General features: G+C 54.7%; 1 protein-coding gene across 1 annotated transcript; it reads right to left on the reverse strand.

The window, feature by feature from the left end:
* Positions 1–1,558: 1,558 nt before the first annotated feature.
* Positions 1,559–12,342, reverse strand: PLA2G15 (phospholipase A2 group XV). The gene is given in 6 exon segments (NM_001002940.1): positions 1,559–3,491; positions 5,598–5,822; positions 6,225–6,323; positions 6,572–6,690; positions 8,987–9,143; positions 12,192–12,342. Coding segments are annotated over 6 exon segments (1,227 nt in total). The 5' UTR covers positions 12,307–12,342; the 3' UTR covers positions 1,559–2,979.
* Between the last annotated feature and the right edge of the window lie 6,147 nt (positions 12,343–18,489).

The raw sequence follows: 18,489 nt of genomic DNA on the forward strand, positions 1-18,489 counted from the left end.
GATCAGCAATTGCAACTGGACCTTTGTATGGCTAGGCATCCTCACCCTCTCTGGGTCACCCTTCTTCCAGGTTGGGCCAACAACTAGTGCAGTGAGAGGGATCGGAGCGCCCTCTTGTGGTCGAGGATGCACTGAGGCCTAGAGCCCTGGCTGGCCTGGCTCTGTGGAGGCTGAACTGAATGAACCCCATCCCTATACCTCTTCCCTGTCTCAGAACTTTTTTTTTTTTTTTTAAGATTTTATTTATTTCTTCATGAGAGACACAGGCAGAGAGAGGCAGGGGCTCCCTGCAAGGAGCCCGATATGGGACTCGATCGATCCTGGACCGGGAGATCACGCCATTAGCCAAAGGCAAATGCTCAATCGCTGAGCCACCCAGGCGTCCCTCTTAGGCTCTTTCTTTTCTTTTTTCTTTTCTTTTCTTTTCTTTTCTTTTCTTTTCTTTTCTTTCTTTTCTTTTCTTTTTTCTTCCTTCCTTTCCTTTTCTTTCCTTTTCTTTCTTTCTTTCTTTTCTCTTTCCTTTTCTTTCTTTCTTTCTTTCATTTTATTTATTCATGATAGACATAGAGAGAGAGAGAGAGAAGCAGAGACATAGGCAGAGGGAGAAACAGGCTCCATGCCAGGAGCCTGACGTGGGACTCGATTCCGGGACTCCAGGATCGCACCCTGGGCCAAAGGCAGATGCCAAACTGCTGAGCCACCCAGGGATCCCTCTTAGGCTCTTTCTTTCTCTTTTTACCCATCTCCACTTGGTTCCCAGTCTTGGTCCCTTTCTTTGGCCATCTTGGTCTCTATCCTTCTCTCAGCCTAGTGTCTCTTTCTCCCTCAGCCTCTGTCCTCGGAGAGAGAGACAGATGGTGGGCAGCCAGACCGTAGAAAGAAAGTAGAAGGGTGGTATCTTACAAAAAACTCTAGGCTCTGGGGATCCCTGGGTGGCTTGGTGGTTTGGCACCTGTCTTCAGTCCAGGGTGTGATCTTGGAGTCCCGGGATCGAGTCCCACATCGGGCTCCCTGCATGGAGCCTGCTTCTCCCTCTGCCTGTGTCTCTGCCTCTCTGTCTCTCTGTGTCTCTCACAAACAAATAAAAATTTAAAAATCTAAAAAGACAAACAAACAAAAAAACTCTAGGATCAAAAGATGCTGACACCTGAAAGCTGAGAGAGGACAAAAAAGGCTGGGAAGGAAAAAATATGTATATAAATAAAAAAGAAAGCAAGCAAGCAAACAAACAAACAAGCTGGGAAGGAGAGTCCAGCCAGGGTAACCTGCACGTTGTCCTCTGCCCCAGCTCTGAGGCAGCTTGTGGAATCTGCCAGCCACGCAAAAGTCACATTCCAATGGAAATGTTTCAGGTCCTTGTTCTTAGTCCCTGGAGGGGAAATAGATTCCAGGAGAACAGGCAGGAGGATGAAGCCCAAATACGTGCACAGGAGCCATGCTTTGGTGCTAGACCTAGGAACGGTCTAGCCCCTGATTGCCTGCCTCTCTAGCCCCTTTGCCCCTCTGCTACCTCCCTCCTCTTATGCTCAGAACAGACCCTCAGCCAGGGCACTTTACAGCATCCAGAACATTTTTATTGCCAGAATCAAGGTACAGCCTGCTTAGAGCTCCACGAAGAGCCCACCATCCAGGAATGAAAGGAGAGATGCTGGGTGTGTTCATAACAGAGAAAATCCAGCTCCACAGAAACCCTGTGGGAAAGCAGCACAGTCCAGTCCAGCAGCACAACCCCAGACTCTGGCTCTGGGGTCCCATCCTATAGGCTAGACTCAAGTCTTGGCCTATAGCCGTTGCCCACTTGGAGATGACTGCCACCAAGGCAAATCCAGACTCTCCATCCCTGCTATTATAGGAAGATCAGGGAAGCACCTCTGGAACAGACAGAAAACTACCAGGGGAGCCCCAAGCCACCCTGCTCTTTCGGGGGCCCACTCAAGGTTCTGGGCTAGTGTCTGCAGACTAAACACCACTGAGCTGCCTGGAGGGAGTAGGTGCTGTGCAGGATGGACAAGAGCCCCATCTCCTCTCAGCCCTGTGCCAGCCCACCCGGATGCTAGAAAAGCCCTAGAGTGGTAATGTGGTGGTGGGATTCAGGGTAGTTCTGAATGGCCTCAGCTGCATCCTTAGTTTTTCTTCATGAGTCCCTAAAAGGCTATGGGACTGGGCCCTGCTCTCATCCTTGAACCACAGTCCCAGGGCAAAGGGAACCAGCATCAATACTGTGGGTAGGAGTCCAAGGGAATCGAGGCTCCTGGGACAGAGTCCCCAAGAACTGGAGGGCCATCTGCTGCTCAATCCTGAGCTAGGCTGTTCTTAGAGGTGAGGGAGGTAGGAATGAATGCCCCAGGACCTGGGAACCATGGAGAACACAACTCGCCCCTGCCTGCAGGAGGAACCAGGCTGCCTCCAGAAAGCCACAGTCAGGCTCACAGCAACTAGGCCCTAGGGAAGCCAGCAGCTCCAGCCACCCACAGCCAGTAGCAAGCCTACCTGTTTATGGCCAGTTTATGGGAAGATCACCATAGGGACCGGCCCATCCCTGGGACCTTTAGGGACAGGGAACACAGCTCAGTAATATCCCTCACAGGAAGGCTGAGGGGCCAGGGCCTGGTGGGTGAGTGTGAAAAGGCCACAGGGGTGTGAGGAACAAAGAGGCCCCTGAGTTCAGGATTGGGGCCAGATGCCAGCCAATCCTTGCCTGTGGAGCCAGTCCTGAGGTCACAGCAATTCCAGCAGCAGCAGCAGCAGCATTCTTCCCAGCAGGGATCCCTCAAGTGAGTCCAGACTATTTCTTCCTTCCTCACTCCCACAAAGGAAGGGTAAGAAACAGTACCTCCCAACGGCAGGCATTTCACAACCCAAGACTGAGGACCTTTGGCAGTCAGTCACAAACTGCTAAACTCGTGGGCCATGATAGCCCCAGAGGACAAGAGAAACAGCGGTGGCCAGGCCATCCCCCAGTCCCGCCTGGCACAGGAATCAGGGCCCAAGGAGCACACGTTTCAGATAGGCCAAGGTAGTGGCATTGGCCAGCATCTCTATGTGCTCGCTGCCTGGCAGTGCCTGCAAAGACACTTGGTGCTCCTGGTGGCCACGCCAGGCCTGGCACTGCAGGGCACTCTGCAAGTTCACGGTGCCGTCACCGTCGCCAAAGCAGATTTTGGGATCACGGTCTGGGAAGCTCTCATAGTAGAAGGAGTCTGGCGTGGGGACACCAGTGCCATAGAGGCAGTGCAGCGGCACGCCGGGCGGCACCATGGCTTCCACCAGCCCCTCCGTGTCCTGCCGCATGAGCCATCCATCTTTGAAGCCAATATCCTGGAAGAACTGGTGATAGTCCCGCAGCGTGTAGTTGGCTGTGGGCGTATGCACGAAGATCTTTTCAGGTGACCAGGTGTAGTTATAAGGCAGCAGCCAGCTGGTGGAGACGGCTGAGCGCTGCTGCTCCCGGATCTTCAGGGGCCTAATGACGGGGATCCGATTGTTGTCTCCTGCAGGGAGAGGGCTGGCTCAGTCTGCGCTCAGGAACGCAAGCCTCCGGGCAGCACAGTCCTGCCAGGCCCTCTGCTGGGCCCCAGTCAGGGGCCCAGTCAGCACTCCCGCAGCGCTACACTGTCATCATCCTGTAACTTCCATGGTTCCCTTTAAGTTTGCTATATCTGGGAAACACACGACCATGACTGGTTTCTTTCCTTCTGCATTTTGTTACCAGGGATTTGGGCAGCACGTACCCACAGGTGATTCACTGTGTAAACGGTACCCCCTGAGCACTCGTCACCAGGCTTGTGGGCACAGACCTTCGTGAAGGTGAATCAGCAGGTTGGCAGCCCAGACACATTCTTCTTTCTCTTTTCTTACACTAAGTTATGAAAATGTCTTGTTTTGTTTTTTAAGATTTATTTATTTATTCATTAGAGACACAGAGAAAGAAAGGCAGAGACATAGGCAGAGGGAGAAGCAGGCTCGTCACAGGGAGCCTGATGTGGGACTCGATCCTGGGACCCCGGGATCATACCCTGAGCCGAAGGCAAACACTCAACCACTGAGCCACCCAGGCGTCCCTGAAAATATTTTTCTTTTCCTAGGCTCAGACCTGCAGCCAGTCACCCCCGGTCATACTCTACTCATCTACTCATCTGCCTGTCACTGACCCAGACGGCCAGGCCTGCAGGAGACAAGGCAGGAGGGGAGGCTGCAGGCTGAACGACAGTCCTTCTCACACAGGAATTCCAACAACACAGCCAGTGAGGCCTCTGGGGAGTGAGCTGGAACTTGGAAACAGGGGCCCTGTGATCTCTTCAGGACACAGCCTCCCATCTCCCCGCCCCCGCTCTGACTGACTTACACACCTTCAGCTCTGCCTTGTGGGGTCTGGTGGTAGGACCCCTGAGGAAAGGGAAGCCCCTTGCTAGTCCACCAGTCCCCTGTCAGGGCCTAACAGAACAGTTTCCCAGAATCTGAGGCAAAGCTCTAAGGGGACTTACAGGAAGGCTCTGAGCCCCACCACAGCTGTCTCAAATGTAGTTGTGCCCACATCTGTCTTTTTAGGTCCAGGTGGCTGTAATGAGTCCTCATTAGATCTGGATTCACTGTCCAGCCAATCCAGGGTCTACTACTACTGGGAGAGGCACTAGGTCTGACCTGACTGCGATTATCAGTTGACCAACAAGTAGGTGAGGCAATGCTAATGATAGGAGGAAGGAAGCTCTTCAGATGCTTGGCATAGCCATGGCTCCAGGCTCCTAAAGTAAGGGGCCATGGGCTCATCCCCAGGACTAGCAGAGGAAGGAAAGCCCCACGGCTACAGCTGGCAGGCTCTCACAGTCATAAAGAGGCAGGTGAACTGGGGAGGAGTGGGGAAGGAGATGGCCTTCCCCAATGCCAGGCAAGCAGGCCCAAAGAAATCTGCACCTGCTTCCTCCCTGCATTACCCACAAAGGCTCCCCACTGCCACAGATGGAGGTATAACTCATAAACAGGAAACTGTAGCCCAACCTTCCTTCTGTGGGGCTAAGGTGGGCATGAAGAAAGGGAGAAGGCGGGACGCGTGGGTGGCTCAGCAGTTGAGCATCTGCCTTCAGCTCAGGGCGTGATCCTGGGATCAAGTCCCACATCGGGCTCCCTGTAGGGAGCCTGCTTCTCCCTCTGCCTATGTCTCTGCCTCTGTCTCTCATGAATAAAGAAAATCTTTAAAAAAAGAAAAGAAGAAAAAGAAAAAGGAAAAGGGAAAGGAAAAGAAAAAGAAAAGGGAGAAGGCTCCCCCAAAGAACTCTGGATCAAACCAAGTTAGGCCAGCCAGGCTGGAGCACAGTGTATGTGCACACATATGCAAGTACCTGTGTGACCAGCAGTTGTGCCACTGCATGTACTCGCTGTAAACCAATTTACACAGATAACCAAGACCATCAGCTAGAGAGATGAAATTAAGTAGTGTTCTCTTTTGGAAGAAGAGATGTTTGGAAAAGTGTACCACTCTGGAGAAAGAAGGATCCTCATCCAAGAGAAGAGATACAAGGGGGCCCAGGAGGACACTGCTGAAGGAAAGAGGGCACCATCCCTGACATCAGTCCCCCACACTGGCTCAGGCAGGGTCTTACCTGAGGCCAGGACACGCAAAGTCTTGGCCACGCCACCCCAGGGCGCACCCAGTGCCACAAATGCTTGAATATACTTGTTCTTCCAGGCCTGTGGCTGCCGCTGCAGAAAGTAGAGTGTGTACATGTTGCCCATGCTGTGGGCAACCAGCACCACAGGTCCCCCATACAGCTGGTACATCTCCTCGATCATCTCCCGGAGGGCCAGGAAGTAGGGCCCGTTTTCATCTGTAGGCCAGAGCCAGGCAGCAGTCAGGAAAGAAGGGTCCTAGGGCCTGAACCACTAAATGTTCTTTAGGCCAGTTCCAGGACTCAGTGGGTGGGGAAAATGTTAAAACCCAAGTGGAAATGGTCTGGTTTCCCCTCCTTTTCCAGGAAGGGAGGAAACCTAGAAGCTCCTCTTCCCCTCCTCAGCCTCTTTATCTCTCCCCAGGGCTCAGAGGCCCAGGAATCCTAGGGTGAAGACTGGGGAAAGACCGGACAGATTGACCAGGGGTGACAGCTGTGACTGCTGAGCTGGACAGAAGGGCCCTGGGGGCAGGGGACACATGCCTTCAGGGCCCATGGTGGCTGTGACTTCCTCATCCCAACCTCCAAGGCGTCAGGGAGGAAGCAGGAGTGACCACTTACTTGGGGCTCGGCGCCAGTCGTAGGGGGCACCCCGGACATCCTCACCCCGTATATAGCCCCAGTCCACAAGGCTCTCTACCATGGTATGGAAATAGGAACCTGTAGACAGAAATGTCTGAGAATTAGAGAGAGTACAGCCAGTGCCAGCCACCCACACCACACCCAACAAGGAGACTGTGATATCTACTGTAGAAAAATCCTAAGGAGTGCTATAAGGCTCTACGCCTACACTGCTTAGAGACAGTTTACAGGCTATCCTTCCAAACTAACAGCATTCCTCCCACTCTAGGAATATAGCAGAACTTGCATCTCCATTCCCTTGGAGGGCATGAGGAAGGGCTACATACCCACACTACTTTTGCTGGGGTCCAGGAACTCCAGTGAGAAAGTCTTTCCAAAGCCAGGCACGCGTACATCCACACCATCTGGGAACTGGGTGGCCCGGGATGTTCTGTTGTAGACCAGCCTGTCGGGTGTGGGTGTGGGGGGGATATTGAGCTGGTGATCCAGAGGTGACACTGAACCTGGTGTGTCCTAATACTGCGCTGTTTCCTGAGCCATATTCCCTTACTACCCTTATATTTGGTAAGAAGTATAGAGGAGACTAAAAAGTAACAAAGCAAGTTTATAAAGCACAGATCAGAGTAACCATATCCGTCTGAGAACCCTAAGACTCATTCAAAGTTGACCCAATAACCCCCATCAAGGCAGTATTTCCTTCTCCATGTCATCCACCTCAGAATTGAGGTCTTGGATTGTGAAAGGGAAGTGTCAGGCCTGGCTCTGCCATCAACATATTACTTGACCCAAAAGGCAGTCAGCCTAATCTTGCAGGCTCCCGTTGCCCTATCTCCATAGATTCAGCTCTTGCCACCCACAACAACACATCGCAGGGCAAAGGAGGGGATACGTGCAGCATGCCACGTAATCAAACAGAGAAACCCCCACCTTAGAGCCTAAACACCTGTGGCTGCTATGTGGATGGATGGACGAGGCCTGGAAAAACAATGGGACAGGGTGGTGGGAGACAGGAGGAAAGCTTTGTGGTAGGCCAGGAACTCTGTTCTGGTCTCCCTGATACCAAGGAGGAAAATGTGCCCAAGAAAACACAGGCTACACCTGCCATCCCTGGTGGTCCTGAGTCTTACCCCCCTAATATCAGCGAAAGAAAGCTGACAAGATACCCAACATTGACCTAAATACTAGGTCTGGGGGCCCATTTTCTCTAGGGCAATCTGTAGATTAACTCAATGGCCACTCAGCAAATTATAGAAAACTTTCTAGAAAGCCAAAGCAGCTCTAAACAGGTCAGATGTCCAGTGAAGGTAGGCAAGCCCCTCTCAGTATCGCCTGACCCTTCTATTGGCAGTACCTGAGACCATGTCTCGGTATAAAAATAGAATTGCAGATCAACAGCCCAGAAATAACTCTGATCACATACAGAAGAAGAAAAAGGCAACAAAGCAGGTGTCATCAACAACATAGAAAGGCAAGGCACCTGGAGAACCAGCTAGTATGTCTCCGGGGAAAAAAAAGATTTGTGATACTCCGTTCAGCTCAAACATATACTGTGCACCAATTGTGTTCCTGGTTCTACTGCTATAAAGATAAAAGAGATACAACCTCCGACTTCAGGGAGCTGGGTCTTAGCTCAGGGTCACACAATTCTGGGCTTAAATCTTGGTTCTGCCGCTTACTAGCTGAATGGCCATGGGCAACTCTGTAACCTTTTTGAGCTTCCAGATGTCCCCACCTGTAAACAGGGTTGAAAACAGCACCTGTTTCATAGGGTTGCTCTAAGACTAAATGAAAAAGAGTATGTGATATGGACAGTGCCTATATTAAATAAGCAGTAATTCCCAACACATTATTGTCTTACCAGGGAAATATTCTTGGAAACAAAGTTTGGCACCTGATAAGGATGAAAGGAAACAGGTCTGGAGGAGGGGAAGGTTAAGAGCTCTGGGGAGTGGAAAGGGAAACTTGACAGAAGGATCAGGCTCAGGGTTTTCTGTTTGTTTGTTTTTTAAGATTTTATTTATCTATTCATGAGAGGCAGAGACACAGGCAGAGGGAGAAGCAGGCTCCTTGTGGGGAGCCCAATGTGGGATTCGATCCCAGGACCCCAGATCACGACCTGAGCCAAAGGCAGACACTCAACCAGTGAGCCACCCAGGTGCCCTCAGGCTCAGGTTTTAAAGGGTGAATGGAAGGAATTTACCAGGCAAAGGGTGTAGACATAGATTCCAGGCTGAAAGAACTGCATCTACAAAGATATGCAGACCTGGTATGTCCCAGGAGGAACAAGAAGCTCAGGGGCCAGTGGCCAACTCAGAGGCAGGGAAGAGGTGGAGGCTATGCTGAGGATATGAATAAGGCCCAGAGCATACCATCTACAGGGAAGGTGGTGCCTGGCTGGCTCAGTCCAGAGAGCACAAGACTCTTATCACGAGGTTGTGAGTTTGAGTCCCACATTAGGTGAAGAGATTACTTAAAGATAAAATCTTTAAAAAAAAAAAAAAAAAGGAATTCATGCAGAGGGTGTGAAGCACAAGGCATAAATTGGAGAAGGTGGGACAAAAGTTGCAGGAAAGGGAAGAAAGTTCTATCTGGGAGAGTGCAGAGGTGGGGCAGGCCAGACTGAGGAAATGAGAAAGGCAAGACCTCGGGGCCTGTTGAAGCAGGAATGAGACAGAAATGAGTTCTAGAGAATTTTTTAGGCTGTGTCGGTGAGCAGCACCCATCTGTGCCCCAGCCCCCACCTGATATTGTCAATCCAGCAATCAATGATGACAGGCAGCAGCAGTTCGAGATTCAGCCAGAGTGTGAAGTAGCTTTCCGTCCTCTTGGAGCAGAGGTAGTGCACAACCGTTGGCTTGTCTAGCTTTGCCTCCAGCTGGTTGCCCAAATCACCAGGCACTGCAGGCGGACACAGAGCATGCATGAGGCACTGGATCTGACAGCCTGGGGACCTCTGAGGCTTGAACCCAAAGGCCTTCTACCCACTGCCATCCCAGGTTACAGAGTAGGTAGGGCCTTGTTCACTCAAAGAAGGAGTGGGAGACAGGACAAAGCACTGGGCCACTTAACTAGCCAAAACTGAATCCAGGGAAGGCACTCAAGGACAGGCTTGTGGATGGGGGGCAATGAACAGAAGCACCTGCCAGCCTCATGAGAGCCCAGTAAGATTCCAGAGAGCAGGTCATCTGGAGGGCCCTCGCCTCTCGGCACACCTGGACCCTGTGTCAGAAACAGCTACCCTGAAACATCACACCATTCCAGCCACAGCCCAGTAGGGGTGGGTGTGACCAGGCCCCAAGGACGCCTTCTCTCTGTTCAAGCTGGTTAAGAGACCAGCTACACCGAGCCTGGTCTGCACAGAACACTGGGAACCTTGTGACACCTAAACCCATCCCCATGGTTTCACAGCCCCACATTAAGTCCCTTCCCAGAGTATTTACTCCCATTGACCTTCCAGGCCTCACCTTCTTCCACAAGCCATGCTCTTGACACCTTCCAAGCACATTTCCATTTAGAATCCATGACCACTGAGTGAACATCCAGATCTTGGCTCTCCTGGTCTCGGCCTGGGCTCTGTGAACCCAGATCTAAAGAGGGCATGCCCTCCCTGTACATCATCTCACAAAGTCCTCAGGGCAACCATGGGAGGCAGGTATGCACCTACCTTCACCTCCCTTAACAATACAGATGCAGAAGTGAGGAGTCCTCAGCACGATGGTGCAGAGACCTGGGTCATTATCTCCACCAAAGAGGAAATGGCTATAGGAGGAAGTCACCAGATTTGCTGTGCTTGAATGCCCTTAGTCCTGGACAGGCTGTGTGACCTCTAAAAATAGCAGTGGTCACTTCCTAAGCCCCTTTTTTGCTTATAATTAGGACATCTATGTACCTTTCACCTCAAATAACACTAGGAGAGAATATCTTTACTATGCCCACTTTACAGATGAGGAAACCGAGGCTGAGAGGGGTAGAAATGGCTTGCTACAGTCTCCTCCTGCCCAAGGTCTTCTTCTGTCTCTGCTTCTCTGGTCTCTGCTTCCTCTACCACCAATTTGGGCCTCACTCATAGACGCTGGTCACCCTTGGATGCTGATCCTCTGATGGCCAAGGTCAGGTCTATGCTTTGGGCCCAGAAACAACAACTCTTCCATCGCCCACCATGGGGTTTCTCAGGATTAATGCCAACAGCTTCGCTCTCTGAGAAGCGAGGCAGATCAGGATTCTGTGACTCTGGGTGGAGCTTGAGGCTCCTCCACCGTGACCTAGGATAACCAAGAACTGAATGAGTTAATGAGTGCAGTTGGCTACCCGCATCAGGAACCATACATTTCCCAATGCCACACCCTTCATACTCAAGACTCCTTAGGCCTACCCATGGCTTCCTGTGGGCCTGCAGGATAAAGTCTAGATGACCCAACCTGTCACGGGCTCTGCACAATCCACTCCTCCCCCAACTCCATTCCAAACAGCCTGGACTGCTTACTTCCTTCCCTCTCATATGTAGTTTCCTCTGCATGAAACTCTCTCCTGGCCTCAGCTCTAACCACATACTCCAGGAAGCCTTCCCTAACTGGGTTGGTGGACTCTCTGTGCTTGCCCAACACAGATTTCATCTCTGGGGATCCCTGCAAGCTTAGGGAACACATGGCCATGTCTGCCCAAATTCCATGTTGAACCTGGAGTATTTCCTGGCTTAGAGCTCCTGGTGGGGGCCCACCTAAGACCACACAGCCTACCAACCCTACCCTTCTATGACCTGCATCATCTCCATTTAAAAACTCCCATTAGAAAGAACACAGGGGGCACACCTGAGTGGCTCAGCAGTTAAGTGCCTGCCTTCGGCCCAGGGCGCCCAGGGCGTGATCCTGGGGCCCGGGGATCGAGTCCCACATCCGGCTCCCTGAATGGAGTCGGCTTCTCTCTGTGCCTCTGTCTCTGCCTCTCTCTCTCTGTGTGTCTCATGAATAAATAAATAAAATCTTTAAAAAAAGAAAGAACGAACGAACATAGGGGTCATGCTGTAGCAGATTCAGTATGTAGCATATACCTTAAAATGTCTCTGCCCTTGGGAATCCTGGTTGGCCACCAACTCAATACTTGAATGAAGCATCCAAGGCCCCCCAAGACAGAAGTCTCACCCCTGTCCACCGCCACAAGGAAATAGTGTGGCTCCTGTATAGTTGCAGGGGCCAGGACCAAGGGGAGGATAGGCAGGGGAGGTCACTTAGTCTCAACATAGCCCAGTCCAAATTGGTGTGGCAGGGATGAGTACAGGCAGGTTTCTTGACGTCTGTTCATAGCGATTGTCCCAACCCTAACCCCTGTCTTTAGTCATCCTCAGGTTCCCTTACGCTCCTGCCTTAGGCCTAAGGTCACTCACTGGCTAGGTTTGAGGGTGGGATAAGGGAGCCATTCTTTTCCCAAAAAGCTTCCTTTCGGTAATGTCTCTTGAAACATACGGGCTGGAAGGGTGGCGAGAGAGAGAGAGAGCGAGAGCGAGAGAGAGAGAGAGAGAGAGAGACTCCTAGCCATGCCCAAATCAACAATGAGGACCCTGGGGATCAACTCCGAGAACACCCCCACCCACAGCCAGGCACCGGCCCTCGGGAGTGGGGCCAAAGGCCCTCGGGTTCTCCAGCTAAAAAATGGGCAGAAGGCGAGGCAAAGCTTGGGGCCGACGCGCACAGGCGGACAGCCGGAGAGTCGGCCCCAGCCCTCGCACCTACCCCACGATCCACAAGGGAAGGCGAGCGGGCAGCGGCGGACCACACCCGCGCCCAGCACGGCCGAGGTGGAGGCGGACGGACAGACCCAGGTGACAAGACTGACAGTCATACGCTCCCCCACCCCACGCTGGGGGCAGATGCAGACCTGGACGGCAGCCCCGCCCGCATCCCGTCCAGACGGACGCACGAACCAACGGACCCGCCGCCTGGACGCGCTCACCTAGCACCACCGGAGGGCGGCGTCCAGCGAGGAGCGCCGGGTCTGCCAGCAGCAGGAGGAACAGGAAGCCCCCCGGGAGCAGCGCCGCAGGGCAGGGACCGCGGCGAAGGCCCATGGCGGGAGGCCGCCGCTCCAGGTCCCGGGTGCGGATTCAGCGCTCCGTGCTCGCGCCTAGGCCCGGGCGGCGGCGACGCGCTTAACCCCGCCGCCCGCACTCGGCCACGCGGCCGGGCCAATCAGGGCCCGCCTCCCCGGCCGGCCGGCCAATAGGGAGTCGCCGCCCGGGCCGCCCCTCCCCGTCGGAGCTCGCCGCCCCGCCCCTGCGGGTCCCCGGCCCGCCGCTCGGACCGCGCCGCGCGCCGAGCGCATCGATTGATCGGGGCTCAGCCGCGCGTCTCGGCGGTCCCGGAGCGGCCAGAGCCGGGTCGCTGCTGCCGGATGCGCAGCCCAGCCCTGTGCACCCGGACCCCACGCTGCGCAGCCCTCACGTCCGAATCCTGGCTCGCCCCTGACCTGGGGTCTGGAACGGGTCGGGCCGAGCGCGGATTCAGTCCAGTGCGGGCCGCTGCTGGAGAACCGTGGCCAGAGCAAAGGGAGGGAGGGGAGAAGTGAGTCCTGGAGTTATTTGGCCTTAGGGGACCGGGAGCTGACCCGGACCTTTGTGCAATCCCCACACCGATTCTTCACGCCCTGCCCCTGACGGCACGTGGGCTCAAGCAGCGTGTCCAGGGGCCCCGTGCGTCTGTCTGTCGCCTGGAGGCCAGGTCAACGTGTTTCGCCTCCAAGTGAGAGGGCTTCCGGGCCCAAAGTTGTAGTTGGAGTCCCCCCCGCCAGACCGAGCAGTTCTGGTGCCCCGGAGAGGTGGGCTTGAACCTCCACCCTGCGGCCATGGCCCATCGGCAAATTGCCCAGCAGAGCAGGACAGGCCTCGTGACCTTGGAGTCCACCTCCCATCCCCACCCCACTCAAACTGGGGATCCAGAGAAGACACGTAGACTCTCTGCTGGAGGAATCATTAGCAAACAGAATGGGCAGTATTGACAGCTGGCAATGGGACCAGCACCATGGGTCGCTGTAGGATACGGAGACCAGTATGTTTGGAGACTGGAAGTCTTGATCCTCCACACACCTCCTCCAGAGGGTCAGACAACACCCTGATCATCCTCTGGCTGGTCTTAAGACCGCTAGCCAGCCCCTTCTTTCCTTCCTCCCTCCCTTCCTTCCTTCCTTCCTCTTGGTCAATGGCTGACCCTCACTAGCCTTTCAGAGTACTCCTGGATGAATCAACTCACCATCTTGGCCTGCCCCTCCTGCGTTCTTATAGTGAAACACATTGGTGGTTGGTGTACACTACTCTCCTAAGGTCCAACTATCTCCCTCCGGCCCTGGCAAGGGCCCAAAACCCCTCTCCCTCATCTCCAACCTGGGCCCCAGAAGAGGGGGTGCTGAAGACCAATCTAGTGCAGGCCCACAGTGGAAAACCACAGAGATCCTTTTGCCAGTACTAGAGATAGGCAGGGGCCACAGTCAAGGGTTAAGTGGAAAGAGGGTAGGCATCAGGATGGCCTGGGCTACCTTGGACTGTGGCCAGACTGAATGTCTTATCAACTAAGTAACCTCAGGTGACCATGGGCCCTTCATAGGGTGCCCCAGCCCCCCAGGCCCTGCAGATAGGAACCATAGTGATTTCAGGGAGAGGATGTCAAGACCTAGCAGCAATGACCTGTGCTGACACTGTGGAGAGGGGAGGAATCAGAAGGCAAGGATGCCCCCTTCTCACAATGACCTTGTCATCCACATGATTCCCACCCCCCCACACACCCCTACCCCCTACTGACTGCTGGCCTGGGCTCATCCTGGACTCTAGATACTATCCTGATTCTCAGACCTACAACCAAGTGGTCACCAAGTCTTGCCAGCTCTACCTTCCCAAAGCCAAATTACTTTCATCCCCATAGTAGCCTCTTTGCTAATGTCTCAATTTATACCCTTATTCCTATGGGTTGCTCTCCATGTGTCAGGCTGACCCATCAGACATTAAACTGGGCCCATCACTGTCCACTTACCCCCACTCACAACCCTTCTATTGCATGCATCATATGCATCTCACTCATAGTGAAAGAAGACCCTGCAGGGGACTCTGGCCTTTTCCCACAACTTTCACTTCTCCTCTTCCTCAGCTCACAGGTCTCCAGCTTCTGCAGCTTCCTCACTGCCTAAAACAGGACAATCTCATTCTCACTCTGGACTTCAGCACTTGTTGCACTGGAATCATTTTGCAGCCCCCATTTTTGGGGACTCAACTGAGCTCTGCCTTTAGGCCTCAGCCCAGACATGACCATTGACTCTGAAGCAGCCCCTACCTGGCTCCCATTAGAATATAATCAATGGAAGGAACCCTTCACCTGCCTGTTACTGGTACAACTGCCTTCTTGGTTACTGGCTCCCATCAGCACAGTCCCAGGCACACAGCAGGTGCTTAACATATATTGAGTGACTGAGTCATATACCCCATTCTCCAACACTTCCCATTTCTAGGACATGGTCCTGATGCCTGTCAGGCCTGGAGGAGATAAAGGCCTGAGAGGTTCACAGGGCTGGTTGTGAATTCTGGAAAACACTGGGCAAAGAGGGATAATATTCCTGTGGAGGAGAATATGCTGGGCAAAGACCAGATGTAGGAATAAGTCCAGAGACCAGGGAGCCAGGCCAGTTGTGCTACCTTCCTCAGGTGAGAATCCAGCCAACAGCCTTTGCCCTTTCTCTGTTACCCTGGGCCCTTTGCATTCATTCCCTCTTGCTCACACAAATTCCAAGCTACCCTGTCTGGACCAGGTGGGTGCCTGGGTTTAGGGCAACCTAATCAAGACCATGGCTTCTGAGCTGGTTTGGTAGCCAGAGCTGAACCTATTTGGAGGCCAAATGATTCTCCCTAAAGCTCACAGCTCATCAGGCTCCTATTCCTCTGCTGTGGGAGCCTCCCTGGGGTCACAAGAGGCCAAACACTGACCAAATCATGACAGAAAAGGGGCCCAATCCCTGGGTGGTGCAGCGGTTTGGCACCTGCTTTTGGCCCAGGGCACGATCCTGGAGACCCGGGATTGAGTCCCAGGGCGGGCTCCCGGTGCATGGAGCCTGCTTCTCCCTCTGCCTGTGTCTCTGCCTCTCTCTCTCTCTCTGTATGACTATCATAAATAAAAAAAAAAAAAAAGAAAGAAAGAAAGAAAAAAGAAAAGGGGCCCAGAACAGGCTTAGGCATCAACAAATGTTACGTGGTGGAAGAATTATTAGAGATGGGTCTTGAAGAATAAATACGAATTTGCCAGGAAAACAAAGGGATGAGTAGGTGGGTGGGTGCTCCAGGTAGGGTATGTGCTAAGTACGAGCAGCAGCCTGCAGACCTGGTCACAGTAAGTGTGTCTGGGACACAGGGCGGGTGGGAGTGGAAGAGAGGTTGAGGGTCTTGAAAACCAAGCTTAAGAACTGGGCCTAGGTTCAGGTAGCCGGGAGTCGCAAAGATGCTCAAACCAGAGGAAGGCGGTGTCAAGGGCTTTCCCTTTTCACTTCTGTCCCGGAGCTTGGCCCGGGGTTGCACTCTTTGCACTCTCCCGTGCAAGTTTCCTCTCCCAGCTCCCATCACCTGGTTCGGGCGACAGGGTCGGTGCGCCCTCTGGTGGGTGCTCAGTGGAAATTCGGCAACGGCGCGTAGCTGGGAACCTGGGAGGGGAGCAGAGCGCGGTCTGCCCCGAGGCCCAGGAGTTCAGCAAGGCGATCACTTGCGGGCCACCCACCGGGCCACCGGGCCGCACAGGGCGTGGATGGGCCAGAGCCGGCGAGTGCAGATCGCCGCAGTGGATCCCACAAGGCACCCAACGTAGAATCCTCTCCCACAGTGGGATATGTTCTGGCCTGGGAGGGAGAGGAGGGGGCTTTCACACCACTCATCGATACCCGGTAGGTCAAGACCCACACTCCGGGCCCCACGTGAGGATCCCCACCTTGTGTCTGCCCCAACCTTCATGTAGGCGGCTGGAGGGCCAGTTGCCTTCGTGGAAATGCCTCGAAGGGCTGAGGTAAGGATGGGATTCTGTGAGTGTGTGGCCTGGCTCACATAACCAAGTTCCTTTCCCTCAAGTACCTGGATTACATTTTGGGGAACGCTACCGGCTGGACCTTTGGAACCTTGCTCACCCCTTTCATGTATGTTATTATTTCCAATTCATTTGACAGTTTGTGAACCCTAGTAGCTGGGTTGGGATGAGGGCTGTTTCCCAATGAAATACAGAAATCTCAAACTCCATTAAGGACCCCTGCTACAGAGGAAAGTGCCTTGAGAGAAAATCTGGAAGAGCAGGGATTAACTGGGGCAAGGGACAGGTGGAGGGAAGCTCAGTAGAGGAAAGATCCTTAGCCCCAGGGAAGGTTACTAGTGTGAAATATCCAAAGGCTGACAACGCAAAGCAAAGCAAAGCGCTTAGACAACTACTCGTTCATGAAGTCTGGATCAAGCACTACATGCCAGGTACCATGAAGGGCACTGGGGATGAGCCTGTCCTCCAGGAACTGAGTTCCCGGTGTGAGTGGTGAACGGAGACAATGATTTGCTGTGGTAGAAGTTACTTTAGTTTTGGGGGAAAAGGAATGAGGATTGTTTGGCATTCATGGTGTGATCCGGGAGGATTCATCTAAAGATGAGTAAAGGAGGTCAGCAAAGCAGGGGCTCTAACCTTATTATTATTATTTTTTTCTAACCTTATTTTTAAAAATTTATTCTTTCAAGAAGAGTCCAAGTATCGGAAATTGGGATCCCTGGGTGGCGCAGCGGTTTAGCACCTGCCTTTGGCCCAGAGCGTGATCCTGGAGTCCTGGGATCGAGTCCCGCGTCGGGCTCCCGGTGCGTGGAGCCTGCTTCTCCCTCTGCCTGTGTCTCTGCCTCTCTCTGTGTCTCTCATGAATAAATAAATAAAATCTTTTTTTAAAAAAAAGTATCGGGAATTGTGATGCGGGCTGGGGGCAGGCAGACAGGCGCGCAGGAGGTTCAGGGGAGTTGCCCACACTGCCAGGACGGCCAGAGGTGCCACACTGGAGAGGTCACCTCAAGAAGGTGGCTTCCCTGAGGCCCTGGCCTCGAGACCCACGCTGAAGGAAGAATAGGGAAGGGCCTAGCGTGAAGCCCTAACGGTTTAATGGACGGGGGCTCCGGGAAGGCTGAGGTCGAGATCGAGCGCTCCGCCGGCAAGGCGGTGCCGCCAGGACTGTCCCCTGGAAGCTGGAGCCCCGACGGGAGCCCGACAGGGAGCGATGCAGGCCGAGGGGGCGAAGGCGCTTGCGGCCGAGGACGGAAGGCCGACTCCGCCAGGCGCACGCGCGCTCCCCGCCGCCAGGGGGCAGCCTCGCTCCCCGGCGGGCCCCGCCCCCCGAACAAATATTTGACATTCCAGGCTTATCTAGAGCCGGGCCGGACCCGAGGAGCGACGTTCCCGCTCCCGCCGGCCCGATTGGCCTAGCGCTCCGGCGGGTGGGGACCAGCGGGCGGGCGCCGGGGTGGGCGGCCCCGAGAGGGGCGGAGGAGGCGCCGGGCCCCGCGCCGCTGGGAGGTTGCTCCCCGCTCCCGGCGGGCCGCAGCGAGTCGCTTCCGTACGGGGCACCTCGGTCTCTATCCGTTGAGTAGGGACGCGCTGAAGTGTGGGCTCTCTGGGCAAGGCCTCGGAAGCGCCCCCTCCACCCCAGGGCGCCCATCTCCAACGAAAGCGCGAGGTGCGGCTCCCGCCTCGGCGTCCGCGCGGGCCTGGCAGCCCCACGTCCCTTCTCCCGCCAGATTCTTCCGTTTCTCAATCCTATAAATGCGGGAACGTAGGGAAGTCCGGGGCGGCCTGGAGACGCGCCGGAAGGGAGGCTCCCCAAGCACGAGGGGGCAAGAGGGTGTTGGGACGGACCTGATCGCGTCGCCGGCCTCGGAGGGAGCAGCGACGAGGACCCGCGGCCCGTGCGCGCACGCCGCACCCTGGTCGCTGGCCCCCACCCCCGGGCGCTCGGTCTCCGGGCAGCAGGCCCGTCGTCGGGCGGGGAGGGCGACGGAAACGGGCAGCCGTCTCCACGTGGGGCAGAGTGAGCCCCCGGGCCCGGCCGTCCGGCGCCGCCCGCCTCGAGGGGCTCCCCGGGGCTGGGGCACGGCGCTCCCACCTGCGCACCCCAGAGCCAGGCTAAGGCCAGGTGCTGACTTGTGTGGACAAGCCCTGCCCGTCCCCTCGGTCCCCCGATCCCAAGGCTGTAAGAGCCTCCGCTCACCCCCGGCCCG

The sequence above is a fragment of the Canis lupus genome, chromosome 5 (genome assembly GCF_011100685.1).
Source record: "Canis lupus familiaris isolate Mischka breed German Shepherd chromosome 5, alternate assembly UU_Cfam_GSD_1.0, whole genome shotgun sequence".
Taxonomy (NCBI): Eukaryota; Metazoa; Chordata; class Mammalia; order Carnivora; family Canidae; genus Canis; species Canis lupus.